The following is an 18,628-nucleotide window of genomic DNA, read 5'->3' on the forward strand; positions in this document are numbered from 1 at the left end:
TTGTTTACCACCAGGTTTGTGAAATGATTGGCTTCTCAAATGAGCAGAAGACGATAGTTCAGCGTGGTCAAGGGGTCAATATTTTTCCCAAGGAGCCAATACACACAAAGTTGCGCACGGCTGTGCTAATAACAAACTGTGACCTCTCTCTGACTGCAGTTTATTGCAGACAGAAGATATGGCGGTGAAAAGGTTGCTCAATCCCTGAGGGAGCTTGCATCTTGGCAACTCAATGGTATTTCAGCATTCGGCTCGTTCCCTTACCAGTAAGAACAAACCAATATGGCAATCCAAAAGTCAAGTCAGCAGGCCAATCGTGTGGACCAGCATCCTTTCCAAAGTATCTGACGAGTTAGGACGGATTTCCCAAAGGGGTTTGTGGCAAAAGAGAGTCAGACGCTGATAATGATCTTTATAGTATCTGATCCACAGTGCGGAACATGACAGGTTTTCCAGTGTGAATGAAAGTGATCTGCTGTGAGGTTATCGGAGCGGCAGCGACAGAAACTGCAGCTCAAACAGCTCCATGGCAAACTGATATGATCAGCAAGCTACCACAGACTGACAGCCACTTAGATCACAGTGCTCAGGTACAAACTTAAAGCCGAGGAGGGTAAGGATTTACTGCACAGCCATAACAATAATACTGTTATTAAGTACACACAATACACGCTGTAAGTAAGCCAAAGCTTAATACAGTAAACAAGTCAGCATACACCCACTCGCCAAGTGTCTTGTAGTGAGCAGAAAAGGCTTGACTCGCCCACACAGAAAGCTTTATACACATTTCTAAATGCATGATCTCTTTTACACTCAAACTCACATCATTACCACACAACACGCAAGAAAAATGACAAATATGACTTTGGATGAAAAGAAAAAGCACATGATTTATGGAAGGACATGTAAAAAGGTCTTACCCAGAACAGGAGGTTGAAGAAGACCATCCCGTAACGCAGGGCCATCATACAACCTTCAGCCATCCTGCAGCGCCGCAGTTCTAGGAGGAATATGAAGGAGAGGTCCAGGTAAAACACCACATACTTCTTCCCCTGGCCGTCGCGGCCCTTGGACGTTTGCGGCCCCTTTGTCGTGTGGAAGCCGAATGCAAACGGCGGCCGCTTGTATTCAAACTCTCCGCTGAAGCGATGGAAGCCAGAGGAGAACGGCGGCGTGTCGGGTTTGCTGTCCAGAGATGGACTGCGCCGGTACGGCGTCTCGTCCGTGCTTGAGCGTCTCATAATGCGAGCTTTTTTTGCCAACGGTGAAAGTTCACAGTGAGGAAGCAGAAGTCATTCCACGGAGGGGTGATGATGCTGAATCCCGGTGCTGCTTTCACCTATCCTCACTTTACCTCCAAAATCAATCAGGAAAATATCCAATCCCGGAGCAGATTATTCAATCATTATAAGAGTCATAGCTTGATCTGAGTTAATCTGTTGGAGATAATGCTCTGTCATTCACCTGACTCCTAAAGCCTATAATACGGCAGGAGAGTGTGCGTAATCCCACCACAACACCTGTGTAATTCTCATGTGTTTAGGACATAATCCAAGCACACACATCTGACCATGCCTGTTCCCCTTCCTCTAATCCTTCCAACACGGGTGTCATGCTCTGGCCGATAAAATGGTTTGCAGGTTCATCTCGGAACACTTTAATCAGGCAGATGACTGGAGAGCTTGAACAACCCCTCTCGTCTAAATCCGGGCTTCTTAGGACTGTCGAGACCATACAGAAATGTCCTACCTGATCTCATGAGAACTTTCCCATTGGGATCTCTTGGGAACTTCTTAAACACATGCGCTCGTGCCGTGTCTCAGCACTGTGCATGTGGGACATGGGATTTTGCTGACATGCAGTGGAAATGACAAGTGAGACAGATGCCGGTAAAAGTGCCGCTGGAACACTGCCGAGCATGAAAAGATGGATAACGTACATACGCAACTCAATCTTTGGGAATTACAATTCCTGTTTTCATCTCCATGAGCACTTCTTTTATAAGTGCCCCAACTTGCCAATTCCAACCAAAAAGTGTTACGGTGACTCCTTCCTTCTCTCCTGACTGACCACACACGTCACAAATCAAGTCGCCTTCTTCAACTCCCTCATTTTGTCCTCTTGTGTTAATTTCCAGACTCTCATCGGCGAGGCAAAGTGTCCCCTCCTCTGGTTCCTCCACTGTGGAGCGTTTGTCTCCTCCTCTCTAGATGATCAAGGCGTCCAACGGGGTCACGGCCGAGCAACGAGACAGTGAGAAGAGACAGCTTCTTCACAGAAGCAAAAGAAAGACTGCAGTGTTTGAGCGCTAGCCCGCTCTTTCTGCCTGGAGCTCCCTCCCTCTCTTTACACCAGCTCCCGTTCTCCTTCTCTCTCGGTCTCCCCCTCCTTCCTCTTTTTTCCTTGCACCTTCTCTCACTCGCTCAGATGCTGTGCGCTCAGCATGCGCAATCTCAAACACCACATGCCTCCTCCATATCCGTCCCAAAAAGCTGCCAAAGCATAAGGCGGCAGCGGTCATTCATATTCTGGCCACTCCCTGCTATCAGGTAGAGCCAATCGGTGTCCTGCGGTCCCAGCCTCCCTTGAGCAGACCACAACCGTACCTTGCCCTGCAGCACATAACACGCATTCTAAGTACACCAGTGCTTCATCCTGCTGTCCTCTCCACTTCCTGCCTAGAGCTCATTCCTCATGCAGAGGCTGATGTTGCGCACAAGCCCATGCACTCAGTGCGTACTTGGCTTCGGTCATGTTGCATTTTCCCGCTTTCACTCTGGACCTGGCTCGTGCAGCATCCGCAGATCTGCACCCTGAAGTGCGATTCTGCGACCGTACAAATGAAGTGGTCACTGCAGCTGGCATTCGTACTCAATAAATGCATGCGATCCGCAAACTGTTGGCCATCTGTGTCAGTTGCTCTATGACTCCGCAGGGATGTTTCAAAGCTGCTCAATTTACACATGGCTTCATTAAATATGGAGTGGCTTTCTGGTATGCCTGTTCTGGAGCTTCCATTGGACTACATTCAACTCATTGTGTTTTCTCAAAAGACAGACAGGTGACTCAAATAATTAGCAATTGGACAGGAATTACTTCTTTTTATTATTATTTTTAAAAGGCATAATTGCGTATAACAACCACAGGCACAAGCAGCACTATGGATGCCTGTGCCCGTGCCTGCCTTAAGACAGGAGGCTCTGGGTTCCAGAAAAACCTCTCTTTGCATGTTCTTCCTAAGAGTGGGTAGTCCAGGTTCCTGCTACAGTCCAAAAGATGTACAGTATATTGGACTCTAAATTGGGGGCGTGAATATTACTATGGAAGGTGAGTTTAGAGGGTTAGCTCGGTCTGTTGAGTCCAAAGCTAGACCTGCCTGGACTACAAAGGTGGCTCCCTTTTCATAACTCATACCCTGTTTCCAACCAGGCTTTGTCCAGCCTTTCATCTCAAACTTGGGGATGGAAGTGCTACTGTTTCACTGTGTAACTTGTTCGCAGATGGCGTCACCATTATTGAGCAAAACAGGGGGACCTGGGAACAAGAATAACTCCAGCAGCTTTTTGCCTTTTTCATTAGTATTTCTTGACAAAATGATCTAAAAGCAGCAGAGGGAATCACTTTTTGAGCCAAGCATCGGGAATTATTAATTCAGCCAATGTTAGGAGACATATATGTTGCAGCAGTACTTGCAGTATACTCGGGCCATTGGTTTAATATTACAACATTTTCTGGATGAATCAGCACTCTGAAGCCTCAATCAACTGGTACAAAACGTGTTTTTATTCTAACAAAAAAAGGAAAAAGGCGCAGCAAACCGTATGGACACAGTCACCTAGTGCTCACCACAAGCTACCACAAGCTAAGTCTCATGACCACACTCGTACAACTAACTCATCAGTCAACCTAGCAATTATGTGTCACAGACAATGAGTATTTATTGTCTTTGTAGAGAGACAGTAAATACACATGTTCATCAGACATCATTAAAAATGAAAAAAGATAGTTGTCCTCTCTTGCTTGACTGATGCAGACGGCCTCATCGGGCTGTGACCTTCAGTATTTAGTGGCGTGGTTCGAAGCTGAGTGTGAAGCTTCTGAAAAGTGAAAAGTGTGGATTGCACCCTTTGGGTGGAGAGTGATTTCTTGTCCCACGCGGAGGAGTTCAAGTATCTCAGGAGAGGCGGGCGCAGCGTCTGCATTAATGCAATCATTGTACCAGGCCATTGTGGGAGATAGCTGAGCCGAAAGGCAGAGCTCTCACTTTTATATATGGTCATGAGGTTTGGATAGAGACTGAAAGAGCAAGAACACGGATGAATTGATTTTCCTCCATAGGGTGGCTGGACTCGCACTATGGGAGTGGTTCATATAGTCGCTGCCAGTTACAGTGGCTAAGGCAACTACTAGTCTGGATGCCTCCTGAACACCTCCTTGGTGAGGTGTTCCAGGCATGCCCAGCCGGGAAGAGGTCCTGGGGCAGACCTAGGACACACGGGAGAGATTCTGTCTCACGGCTGGCCTGGGAACGCCTCAGTGTCCCCTGGTGAAGCTTGAAAAGGTGGCCGTAGACCAAGAAGTCTGGGCTTCCCTCCTGAGACTGCTGTCCCCACACCCCAGACCCGGATAAGTGGAAGAAAATGGATGGATGGATACCTGAAGACCAGTGAAGCCATGAAGAATGCATACATATGTGGGTCGGGGAAAACTGAAACAAAGCCTCACCTTGTTTAGTCCTGACTCTGGGCATCCGCAGAAGATCACTACCTGAGCTTCTCAGTTCAAGATGGTTTATATGAGTGCAGAGAGCTCTCTGAACTAATATGGTCATATATTCTGATTCTAGTCAGGACTTGAGCCGCAGCATTCTGGATGCACTGCAGCTGTTTTACAGCTTGTTACGTGAGCCCAGTAAGAGGGCCTTTGCAGTAGTCCAGCCAGAGACTAATCTTGCAAAATCTGGCTTAGACACCATTCCCTTTGGTTTTGGCCCTGATTTTAAGGTGGTAAAAAGCTGATGATGTAATTGATTTAATGTGGCTATTATAGTTCAGATCTTAGTCTATTATAGTCCCGAGATTTTTAACCTAACGATGAGGTTTTGGAGAAAGAGTCTGAAGGTGACTGATAACTTTGCTTCTGTGGGCCTAGGACAATGATTTAGGTTTTGCCTGAGTTTAGCTGGAGAAAGTTGTTTTGCATCCACACACTGATCTCTCTGTAAATATGCAGGACCGTGTATCGTTAATGACACCTAAATCTGAGTGTCATCAGCATAGTTACAGTAAGACATATTGCAGCTAAAGGAAGCATGTACAGATTACATAATAGCAAACCCAGGATTGACCCGTGGGGAACGCCGCAGGTCATAGCTATTTGGTCTGAGACGCAGTTACCAATTCCAACCAAGTATTTCCTGTCCTCCAAATAGTACTCCTCCTTTTTAAAGCAGTACCTGATATTCGCCTGCAGTTTTCTAACCTCTGTCATAAGGCAGTGTCAAAGGCAGCGCTCAAGTTTAGCAGAACTAAAAGTCTTTGCCTGCATCTGTGTTCAGACGGATATCATTTGTCACCTTGATCAGAGCTGTCTCAGTGCTGTGGTGGGGGCCTACAGCGTGATAGGAAAGTATCAAATGCATTGTTAAACAGTAGAAAGTCAGCAAGCTGTCAGAATACAACCTTTTCTAAGACTTCCCCAAGATTGGCAGGTTTGATTTGGGCTGATAGTTGCTCAGTACTGTGGCATTGGGGCTTAATACAGCACTTTTTAGGGCCTTTAGAGATGTTCCAGTCTGAAGTGGGATGTTAACTCGATGTTAAGGAGATGTTAACTAGTGGTAGCAGACTGCTGAGCACCGACTTTAGAAATGGAGTGGGTAATTCATCAAAGCAGCATGGTGATGGACTCAGACTGTAGATGATTTCTTCGACTGCTTTGTCAATGACAGGTGTGAAATGTGTCCGCTCCAGCTGGCTGCAGAATAGTTATTTGTGTTGTGGAAATGATTGCATTTTTTATGCCTTGAACTTTATCATGAAAGACTATTGCAAAGTCATCGCACTTCAATGTAGAAATGAGTTGTAAAGGCAGTGAAAAGGGTTTGCTAGTCTGTTAACTGTAGCAAACAGGAGACGAGAGTTGTTAGTATAGTTGGTCATGATTCCAGAAAAATAACTCTCCCTTGTCCTCCACAAGATTTGGTTGAAAACAAAGGACTTTTCTTTGTAAACCTGACAATGAACCTACATGATATAAGCTTTGACTTTTGACTTTGACCATTTTCGTTCGGTTCTCTGGCACTACACTTTCTGTGCCGTGACAGACTCTTCTTTTCTCTTGGTGCCTTTTGTTTACTTTTAGCCATTCTAACCTTAACGGGAGCAATGGTATCCAAAACATTCCCAACACATGACGTATAAGATCATCAACATAAGAACATGAGGCGTTATCAAGCTTAATCCTTGCCTTAAATTGTGTCCCTGTGGTGTCATTAATGAGTCATTCATGAGGTTCTGTCCAAATAGTCAAAATCAGGGGGCACAAATGAAAGTGATTGAGTAAAATCAATTGTCAATAAAAGAAATTTGTGGTTTATAAAAGGCAATATAAAGTATGGAAGTTTCTTTTAACAACATTTTGAATGACTCATTGAGAGTACTTGTGAAATGGTAATGGTAATGGTAATGGTAATGGTTTTATTTCATTTGAACATGCATCAGATTCCAATTGAGTGCATCCCATAATCAGTTCCCAGTTCCACATGTCCAAAAGGAGTAGGAAGAAGCAAAGCTTATTAAATCCTACCCCTCCATCTGGTACTTTTACAATCAGTAACTGTTACATTTGTTCACTTCCTGCTTTCCGAATATGGTTTAAGGTTTATTTTTCTTTAAATGTTTTTAATTTTTTTGTCCCGTACCGAAGCAGGAGGTGATATGAGCATCCAATGCCATAATGGGTACCATAGTAAGTGTCAATATAGTGATATATATAGCACATCATGACTGGTTCAAGACTCTTCATCCTTGTATGGGTGGAATTGTCTATTGCTAGTCCCACTTTTCTGACCTGTAAATGTAGTTAGAATGTTGTATTCTCGTGTTAAACGATGCCAACGCTTCAGATATGAGGTTTGGGGATTTGTAAGTGAGCCCTGAAAGAAGTTTGGGTCAAAACGCTTGGTTTCAGAAGGCGTTGCAAAACTGTTCCTTTGTGATGTCACCGAGGAGCGGGCTTCCTTATGGGCGTGGCTGCAGGCCAGATACGCTCTCTGCCCTCCCCCAAACTCCATTTGTCTGTTTACGGTGTTAACAATGGCTCCCAGGAAGTGTTTCTCCGGGTGTGAAAGAAAGCTGCATTGGTTTACAATTCCAAACAATGCAAACATCAGGCACAAGTGATTTCAGTTCCAGCGAAAGAAAAATATTTGAATCTGTGAACAGCATATCACGCTGGACTGTTTTGTGAACACGGGCAAGTACGCAGTTGGACTAGCCGACAAACTTGATGAAGCCTGACGCCTTTCCAACGTTACTTGATCATGTCGAGGAGTCAGAAGAGCAAGTAGTAAATAACAATTATCAGTGTCCTAACTGTGTTTATTTTGTGTAAGTCATGGAACAAAATCGGTTGTATGTGTAGCATTATAGAGTGTGCATACAGGGAGCGCGGTATAAATTACAAGCTCACCTAGTCGGGAGTTGCTAATAGCCATTTCCCACCACTATCCATGGGTCTACACGAGTTTTTTAAAACACTTGTAGTAGAAAAGGTGTGTAATGACCGCATAATACGTCAACCGATGCTGTAGAAATGTTGTAGAACACTAAAATGCTAAAGCTACGTACCAATGAGAGACATCTTGAAGTAACCTCTTTTGATGAGAAACTTCAGACTGTCCAATCGGTACTTCAGTATTCGGGATCCAACACATATGACTGTATGTTAGAAGCGGACATAAATGTTCGATAAATCACTGCTTACTATAAACTCCGATGCCATTTATCAACGCCGATAAAGTTGGGTTGGACAGCTATCGGCACAACACTGAGCCTACTTCTGAGCACTTGGGAGTGTGACCAACCACAGCGGAGGGGGCGTGCCTCGAGGTGGGGCCATGAGTGGAATAAATTAAAAAAGACAGTTTTTGCAGGAAGCATGAAATCCAAAGAAATACAGCCAGAAGAGGTGCAGATTCTGGAAGATCTAGAAAGCTCAATGTGCTGTTTATTGTGTTGTATATAAACATAAGCAGAAGGAAGTGACCGTTTATTCTGTCTTGTCAAATGCACTTTATATACAAACCGTTAAGTTAAACTTAACAGTTTAATTCCAGTTGAGTGCATTGCAGTACAGAGGTTAATTACGATATACATTTTGAATGTTTTAATGTCTTTTAATATTTCATATAAAAACGTGTACCTTCTTGCATAAAAGCTTATCCTTGTGAGGTTATAGCTAAGCTGCTATAAGTGAGGGTTTTTCATTAAATGGAAAAATGTAATCACATATTTATTAAAGACGAGTGTGGCAGCCATATCCAGCATATTCATACATACGGTATCTAATGTATTTCTTATTCTGGCTACATGGTAAAAGAAATATGTTCCACTGCTTATGTCCATTAAGCCACTAATTGCAATAATCTGCTGCCATTTTCATAAAATATACAAGCTGGGATGAATCAAACAGCAGGAAACTCATTAAGACAGAAAATGGCTTATCATTAATAAAGTATGTTGTGAAAACCCCAGACTGCCATTCATGTTATTCCCAAACCTGGCACATCACCATTACGCAAGCAGTTAGTCGATCTGTCACACACACACACACACACATGTTCACACTTGCAAAAAAAACCCACCAACAACAACAAGATGTGCATAAATGTGCAGTGGCACCCAGAGGTGGCAGACACTTTGATGGCTCAATGTGTAACAAATACACACGTAGAATAAAACATGATTTAGCCACAAAGAGGCAACACGCTGCATCTTGGAAGTGAATGGTGATATTTCCCAGAGAAGGGCACATAGGAAACAATCCTGTGATATGAAAATAGGAGGTAAATAGATGGTCCTACTCAGGCAGACAAACAAAGTGTACTGCGTTGCACTGTGGTCCCTTTGCAATCTTAAAGGGCTACGAGGCTGGCTGGCTTTTCCTTGTTTAAAGCCGGAATATGAGGCTCCTGAGATTTTCTCATCTAAATGACGAATCAGGGCACACTCGCATTATGAGAGTACAAAATGAAGCTTTTCCACAAGACACCTCCAATCATTCACTGTTATTTGCCTATAGACTTGGAGTTTATGCACACGCAAAATCAGTCTGATTGTTGCAGACATTAGTTGGTTACACAACATTACCTGTCAACCCATCTGTTGTCGGTGCCATATTTTGCCCTTTTTTCCCAGGGCACTACAATTTTACTGTTGCTGGTTGTTTTACACATTATAAACAACAACATTGTATATTATATGTTATACACATTAGGTATAACTGTATAATTAGATTATTATCTAATCATCTTTGTTTGCATAATGGAGCATGCAAGTATTAGAAGCCTGTGACTCAAGCATGGAAAGAAGGCTCTGAGGTCAAAACAAGGGAACATATATTTGATAGATAGACATTGGGGTGCCTGTCTTTCAGGTGGTTTTCCGGTTTATAGTGTTTATTCCTTTGGTATGAAAACTTCAGAGGCACCATTTGCATTAGTTTTTTGTGAATTTATAATGAAACCACATTCAACCGCCTCCAATGTGAAGTATCGCTACACGTGACTCGTACTACCTCAGGTCTTTACAAGCTTATTATTTTTACAACATTATTTTCCCTATATACTATTGTATGTGTATTATACAGTGGAGTGTTTACCCTCTTCTTGATCATTTTTTTTTGCACGATTGCCACTCTTAAATGGTTCAGATCATCAAACAATTGTAAATATTGTAAACATTGACAACACAACTGAAGGCAGTGCAGTTTTTACATGAATAATATTAAGGGAGGGAAAAAAACGTTTGGAAAAGGCTTTTAAAGCCATTTCTAAAGTTTTGGGACTCCAGTGAACCACAGTGAGAGCCATTATCCACAAATGGTGAAAACATGGAACAGTGATGATCATTCCCAAGAGCGGCTAGTCAACCTAAATTACTCCAAGAGCGCAGGGATGACTCAGCCAAAAGGTCACAAAAGACCCCACAACAAAATCCAAACAAATGCAGACCTCAGTTAAGGTCAGTGATAATGACTCCACCATAAGAAAGACACTGGGCAAAAACATCCAGCATGGCAGAGTTCCAGAGTTCCAAAACAAAAGCTACTGCTGAACAAATCAAATATTAAGGCTTGGCTCAATTTTGCCAGAAAACATCTTGAAATATGATATGGTCTGACAAGACAAAAGTTAAACTTTTTGGAAGGTGTGTGTCCCATATTATTAATATTTATATTATTGTAAAATGAGACCCTCTGTCCTCATAAGTTCGCTACTTGTTGGTGAAATATTTTTTTTAAATGTGTGTTATCTGCGAATATTTCTGTGCAACGTAAACAATACTATTTGCCATAATACTATTTTAGTCTACAGTTTGGGTTTTGATACAGTGCTTCACTTTGCAGCATATACAGTATGAGGTATTTTGCTGTAATGGTCTGTGTTTTTGTCAATTGTGTTTAGTTTTTGAAAAACAAGTGTAGTTTCCAAATTGTGTTTTCTACGCTGTAACTACTGAATAGTCCACCCATTTCTAAATAAGGAATCATACTTTGTGGAAATGTGCTTGATCTGTAACCAACAGGACCAACAGCACCGCCGAGGGATGACTGAAATGTATCATTTTGCAAACAAACAACCTATAGTTAAGCCAATTGAGCGTGGTGGTTGGATAATTGTGTGATTATTTTGAAAATAGCAGCAGTGTTTTCCAAATTGTGTGCAAACAATTGAAAAGAAGTGTTTTCAGTTTTAACTTTCATTTTAAAAAATGGCAAGGGTTCAAGTGGGAGCAGTATGAAAGATTTAAATTTTTCTTATTTTCCCTGATTTCCCCTTACTTTTACACAACATTTCCCTTATTTTTATAAAGCAAACATTTTCTGTTGTAAAAGTGCCAAAGTATTGAACGTATTGAATGAATAGTTGAATCACCAATGTTACTATGACTACTGCAACTGTACGTATTCATTATTGGGTTCATTGGGCTGTTTCGGGCTTCTCTTAATAAAAGAGAATGTGATTGCCAGGGTTGGGTATCGAACATCAATTGGAACCGGTTCTGACATTCCAATTCTCTAGGAATCGTTCATTTTTTTCAACTTCCAGTGCCTATGTTCGGCAAAGCATTTGTGTTCATATGTTTCAACCATGGACAGTATGCGATGGCGCTTGCTAGTTCGACTGAAATTGTGCAATAAAAATAGGATTGTGCAAAGGAGGATGCACCGCTCTCAGGATTAAACACCTCTGGATGAGTACTTTACCTTAGACACTAACTTTGAATGCACAGTTTCATAAACTTTTTTCCGAACACCAGCTCTCTGTGACTTCACAGTGGGCCTTGTGAGCGGTCACTGGCTCCAACCTGTCAAATTAAAACAGACAGTTTTGGAAAGCCAAAGAAATACAGCTGGAATAGGTGCTGATTCTGGAAGAGCAAGAAAGCTTTCTGTGCTGGTTATTGTGTGTGCTATTGTGTGCTCTATAGGAGTCCACAACTCTATACAAAGGGCCAAAAATGAGCATAATAGGTCCCCTTTAAGATTTAAAAAAAAAACCTCCAAAAGAGTCAGTGCCTCAGTGTGAACCACATTGCATGTCACTGATCACAAGGATTTGTTTCAGAATAATTATCAGGAAACCATAATAATACTATAAGCATAAGTAATCTATTTATACAGTTTATTGTGGCATTTAAACTATATGTAGGTGTTTTAGAACCTGAGATATGACATACAATGTCATTTCATATTCTGGCATTACTCCGGAAACAACATTCTCAGCAAGTTCAACACTTGACTTGTTTTCTGGCCATGAACAAAGCTGACACTATTATGACATTCTGACTTTAGAATGTATTGAAAGATTATCATTCATTATTCATTCATTATTCCTTTGCATATATTATTTCTCTTGTAACCACACATACTAACTACTCATGCCTCTCAAAACATCCTTTGTATGCATGATCTGTCACTTGACAAAGAAAGCATTCAATTATCAAACATGTTAATAGTCCATCATGGTGAAATGGCAAGCTATGGCATCTGTTAAAATGGCTAATTAACAGCTTATGACAAGTGAAAATAAAAATGATGACTGTGTGGAAATAGGCTCCAGCATATCCCCACGACCCTAATGAGGATAAGCGGTATATAAAATGGATGGATGGATGGTAACCATTTGCTGGAATGTTTTTGTTAAAGAAAGAGTATAAAGACTATAAGTATTCATTACTCTTCATTTAGCTTGCACTGACGGTTCCCACCTATATTTTTGTAAGATGAATTACATTTTGGGAGAAGTTCTCCAGCGTGCACTCAGAGTGATGTGATCTCATTAAGATGTTTGAACATTCTGGTACAATCAATAATTTATTCAACTATCAATGATTTATTTTCAACATTTAAAGCAACACTTTGGGGGGAAATACTTTAGTGTCCCTTTCAAGAGTTCCTCTTGAGACATGTTTCTGTCTTTTGCTTAGTTACTTGTAATGTGTACGCTGATGTGTTCAGTAGAATAAAGAATTGGGAGATCTGGCTATTACACCAACATGAAGTGAAAATGAATGGAAATATGGCCTTTCATGCACTCTGCGTTATGTCCTATCTGTGCTCTCACCTGTTCATTGTAGCACAGTGGATGATGCAACAGTCTCCAGCCGAGCATGTAAACACATTGGAACAAACACACACAACAATGCACAGGCAGGAGTGTGTAGTAATACTGACGCAGGTCTGACTTTTTTGTTAGCAACGGTTTTGTGATTACTCTTTTGAACGCATATTGTTTTGAGAAGCCAAACTTTACTTAAGTGGCCCCACCAACTAACCGGAAGCTCCTCGACACCAGAATCCAACCAGAACAGGGCTCCACACTACTGATCGCGATATCATACAACCTCATGTCAAAAAATCTGAACTATGCCTTAAATTGCCTCAATTGCTAAGTTTGACATGATATCACATTTGGTTGTTGTCAGCCCTGCCTCAAAGAGATGGAGGGGAAATAAGAGCATTTGGAACTCAAAGTCTTGTCAAGTCAGAGCAAAAATGCTGCACAAATGCGCCATTCTCATATGTGGAAATTGTTTGGGAAAAATGCCATCAGTAAGATAGTCTATCATAACATGGGCTCCAACCCCATGTCTGTTGACTGTAGTGTTGACAAACTTGTTGTCCTTCCACCTTGGAGCCAGGATCCCATCGTCACTGGTGACGTAACTGCAGGTACCCACCATAACGGCCCTCTTCTCTATTTCCTTGATGGACCTGAGTGGACGCTTCCCTACTCTGTCGTGCCTGGCTGTCCCTTTGCACCTTATGTTCCTCTCCTTGAGGTACTGCACCAACACCAGGCTGGTGAAGAAGTTGTCTGCAACTGGCTGTGGCTGTGGTGGTGGCGGCAGACATAGTGCTGGCCAGTACGGAGACTAGTATCTAGCTGGTAGCACCTAAGGCCTCTTGTTCAGGTGTGAGAGGGACACCGTGAGTCTCCAGCGTGGTCTTCCCTTGATATAGCACTATGTCATGAACAAAGCCATCCTCAGAGGCCCTGTAGACAGTTTGAATCCACATTGTTCCGGTTTGTTCTTGATGTACTGCCTGAGGTTACCAGCGTGTCTTATCTTTGTAGGCAACCATGATCTCATCCACAGACTACTTGGGGTTTCGTGGCTCACTCCTGAAGGCAGCATTCAGGAAACTGAACAGTGGCCGGATCTTGACAGTGCCAGGGAACTGAGGGTTGTCGTTGAAGTGGACAAGCCTCTTCAAGAGCTCGAACCTCTTAGATAACATGATGTTGGTAACTTGAAGGATCCTGGTCTCCATTGCCCAGTGGTCATGAACAACAGGCAGCTCAGCAATCCCCATGTAGATCAAGACAGCCACAAAGTTCTTAAATGCACTACTAAGTACTGTGGTCTTCAGTTACACGGGCATGATCAAATATGGCCTGAGCATTTTTCACACACAAATTTCACTGCACAAACAACACCTGTATGACCATTTGCAATACTACTACTACCCAGTGACATACAGAGTGACTGTGATCAACTTATCGTGGTTAGTTTTTATGTTTGGACCACAGGTGTCGGGCCCACTAGTGACAGAAAACTGCAATTGCCGACTTCTGAATGAAGAACTAAGTTTGAGACTTTCTGGTTCACTCTTACAAAGAGTGTGCAAGTTACCATATATGGTATCTATAGGGTTAAAACATTGTTCATCATTTCCTCACACCGCTTCGTCTAAATCAGGGGGGCTCATTCAGTCGATCGCGATCTACCGGTCGATCGCGGAGGTGGTACTGGTCGATCGCGGCGTGACATTAAAAAAATATCATCCTAGCATCAATGCCGTCACTTGATTGATATACAGGGCAGCCATTCAGATGAAGACTGAATGTTGCCCTTCGGGTGACCAATCAAATCAAACAACGTCTCTAAGTGCAGCAGAACTTACGATGTCAGCCTATCATCCATCCCCGTTACTTGATTGACATACAGAACAACCAGTCAGATGACAACTGAATTTTGACCTTTCGGTCACCGCTCATGCGTAAACAACGATGCAAAGTGCTAAGCTAGTCGGCAAATTGCGTCAGATTTTAAGCCCTCGCTAAAGTTTATGGTCACTAAAATGAGTGAAGTAGCTGGACCAAGTAAAAAGGCAAAAACATATCACTTCCATACGGAATGGGAGGTGGACTTTTTTTTTCACAATGTCTTTATCGAAGTGCGTTTGCCTGGCTAACCTGGCTATCAGCAGCTACCGTCCGGACTATGATCCCTGGCTGATTCAATTCAGTGCAAGTCATCAAAGTAAACTCAGGTAATTACAAAAAATGTTAATAGTTAATTATGTGTGTTTTGCAATATTGGCTCATTTGGTTATGTAAGGTACATCAGCATACATTGTACGTACAAATAATCCTCAATACATTTGAAAATAAATAGATGTTTTGCATTTTTGTAGTGGGTAGATCATTGAGACTCGGTCATTTTAAAAATAGCTCGCATGCTGAAAAAGTGTGAACACCCCTGATCTAAATGCTCCAACTGTATAAGTTCCCAATTCTTCAACAAATAGCATAAGTATACCGCCAAGACTACAAAGCCTGTTCTGTTGCAGGAAAACAAAATGAAAAGTCTGCAACACATATTGGAATTTGTGAAGTGATCTGGTTGTTGACACGTCGTCACTCTTTTGAGGACGAAAATGTACACATTCTGGACAAAGAAGACGGTTTGATGGTTTGAAAGGAAAGCGAGGGAGGCCTTTGACGTTTAAGTCGAGAAACCATCACTGAACACAGGGAGGCCTGCAGCACCATCTCTCTCCAACAAAGCGGTCCTTTCATCCCTTCCTAAAAGATTTAATCATTTAGCCGCTAAACAAATAAACAAGGCACAGCTACCTTGTTTCAGGCGTGTCAATGACTGTCTTACTATGGTACACATAATGTCATTGTATGGTCATATCACCTCGTACTTCGGTACGGGACAAAAAATTTAAACATTAGAAAATTAAAAAATTAAAAAATTAAAAAATTAAAAAATTAAAAAATTTAAAAATTTAAAAATTTAAAAATTTAAAAATTTAAAAATTTAAAAATTTAAAAATTTAAAAATTACAAAAATTACAAAAATTAAAAATTAAAAATAACAAATAAATAAAAAAATACTAAATAAAAAATACTAAATAAAAAATACTAAATAAAAAATACTAAATAAAAAATACTAAATAAAAAATACTAAATAAAAAATACTAAATAAAAAATAAAAAAAACTTAAACTGCATCATGGTAAGCAGGAAGTGAACAAATGTAACAGTTACTGATTGTAAAAGTACCAGATGGAGGGGTAGGATTTAATAAGCTTTGCTTCTTCATGCTCCTTTTGGACATGTGGAACTCGGAACTGATTATGGGATGCACTCAATTTTAATCTGATGCAAGTTCAAATGAAATAAAACCATTACCATTACTTTTTTTTAAATGCTGCCCATCATTCACAATCCTTATGTGAAACATGAACACATATTTCTTTCCCTATTCTGTGCATTCCAAGGAGAGAAAACAAGTGAATATGAGCTAGCTAACAAAGCATGTCACGGGACTGACATTTTTTGACGCAGAAAAAAATGCTGTGAAGCCTCAACAAGAAGCTAGTTTGCTACCAGAGGACTGAAACACAAGTCTTGTGCTGGAAGACAGAGCCATCCTAATCAGAGCGGACATAGCCGTCAATATTTCTATGCTACTCTTGTTGACGGAAGTCGTGTTAGCTATATGGGCTCTGTGAAATCAATGCACCTTGGAAATAAGTTCCTGTAATATTTTAAAGGGGACCTATGGTGCTTTTAAATGGAGTCATGTTGTATTCTTGTGTGAAACGATGCAAAAGTTTCAGATAATGAGGTTTGCGCAATTGGAAGTGAGTCTTGAAAGACACAAATGGATTTAAAGGTCCAAAAAGTACACAAGTGGAGTGATTGTAACCCGGAAATACTGAAAAACATTCCTTATACAAAGTGTGACATTATTTGTAAGTACTTACAGGACTAGATTCTTGCAAAATAATACTTTCATTGTTGTCAACAGATGCTCCACTCGTATAGACAAGTGTTACAGTTGGTTTAGCTTTAAGATTTTACAGGACTTTGGGATGACTCTGAATGCTCGGTTTCAGGGGGCATTCTAACACTGGTGGTTTGTGATGTCACAGATTGCCAGGCTACCTTATTTGGGCATGTGCTGTAGGCCAGATACGCTCTCTGCCCCCCCCCCCCCCCCCCCCCCGAAGCTCTACTTCTGTGTTGATGCTGTTAGCAATGTCTCTTTGGGTGTTTCTTTGGGTGTAAGGGAAAGCCACATTTTACATTTATAATATAACAACGCAAACAGGCACAAGTGGTTGGAGTCCTGATTCCCCACCAGGAAAAGGATGCTAACAGGGATGTTTTATGATAAAAAATAGGGTTGGTCCGATTGATCGGCCACTGATTGGGATTGGCCGATATCAGTGAAACAGGACAGTATCAATATCGACGATACTGCAGCATCCAGAACAAGCATGTCTGCCGTGTGTGGGACTTCCTGTCTTTGTAAAAGTGATATAAGCTTCGCCCCCTGCAAAACATGCCTCAAAAATGTCTCACCGGGTTGGCGCTTTGAAATGCTTCGATTAAAGCAGCATTTGGGTCCGAACACTTCGGAGGGTGCGATGAGTTTGAGGCTTGCGATGTGATCATCTGTCATCTGGACATACGGAGACTGTTTTGCACTTTTGTGTGCGGGGCTGCGTCGAACCACGGATGATGTGTGAGCGTTTGTGCTGCTTTTGAAACGGGCACAGAAGAGGGAGTCGGCTGCATCTGCGGCTGCAGGGACCCAGCAGTGATGGATAAACCTCTTTTTCATTCAGCTTTTCAGTTAATAATTTGAGAAGACTAGAAATAAATGCATTGTGAAAACAAAATATCAGTAGTGGATACCAGCGTTTTGTTCATGTTCTGGTAAAACAAGCATTTTGGCTTTAAAATAAGATATGAAAATAAATGTTTCTAAATTGGCTATTTTCATTTTGTAAAAGTAGCTCTCAAAAGAAAAAACTTTGTTGACCTCGTAGTACATTTACCCTGCATGTACGTATATGTGATCGGTATTGGTATCGGTACTGATTTCACTAGGGATTTTCGGGATCGGTATCGGCAGCAAAAAAATCCCGATGGGAACATCCTTCAGAGAAATACGTTACGGACACGTGTACTCACTTGATCCTGATCTTCTCATGTGGACATCGCAAGACCAAGACAATACCTAACAATTCATGGACAGTACCTCACCATATCCAAGCTTCAAACAGGATGTTCTCAGCGGCAGGTGGCCACCGAGCTTAGAGTGTCACACAGTGTCATCAGCAGGTTGCAACAGAGATCCAGACAGACTGGAAGAGGCCCACAGTATGCCTTTTGAACACTGAACAGAGGTCACTGATGTTGGACAAGAGGGCCTGCTGGCTCACCGTCTATCACCAAGCCTTTCCAGACGTTGCTTTCTACACTGAGGCACCTGTCTCCTGTGCTTTAAACCTGTGTGCTATAAATCATTTAAATGGAGCCCACTGCTGCGAGTGAATGATGGCAGCGGCAAGACCTCCAAGCTGTTCATGAGAGAAAACCATTACTTTCACTCTCGGATGGCTTCTTCATTAGTCCGGTGAGTTAATTACTAAATACAGATGATCGCCCAAATGCAAAGAAATGACCCATCCTGCCTTGTCATGGGGTATTTGTATGCTCCTTCTAAGCTGACTTTTACAGCCATTTTAAAGAAGTCACAATGATCCACAGCTATGAATATCTTCTCGGCTCTACCAGGCGTAAACATCTGGAT

The 18,628-nt window shown here is 41.8% G+C and overlaps 1 protein-coding gene across 2 annotated transcripts in view; it reads right to left on the bottom strand.

Annotated features, from left to right (window-relative positions):
* Positions 1–18,628, bottom strand: part of tspan4a (tetraspanin 4a) — a 192,308-nt gene that overhangs the window by 155,958 nt on the left and 17,722 nt on the right. Inside the window, exon 2 of one of the 2 annotated variants that reach the window (XM_078794702.1) lies at positions 921–1,000. In XM_078794702.1, coding sequence (XP_078650828.1) covers positions 921–983 — 63 coding nt within the window. In that variant the 5' untranslated portion in view covers positions 984–1,000. Of the gene's footprint in view, positions 1–920; positions 2,634–18,628 lie in introns of those variants that run through there. The other variant, XM_058045907.2, reaches the window with a different exon arrangement.

Source organism: Doryrhamphus excisus, linkage group LG11 (genome assembly GCF_037039965.1).
Source record: "Doryrhamphus excisus strain RoL-2023G ecotype Guam linkage group LG11, RoL_Dexc_Guam_v1.1, whole genome shotgun sequence".
Classification (NCBI taxonomy): Eukaryota; Metazoa; Chordata; class Actinopteri; order Syngnathiformes; family Syngnathidae; genus Doryrhamphus; species Doryrhamphus excisus.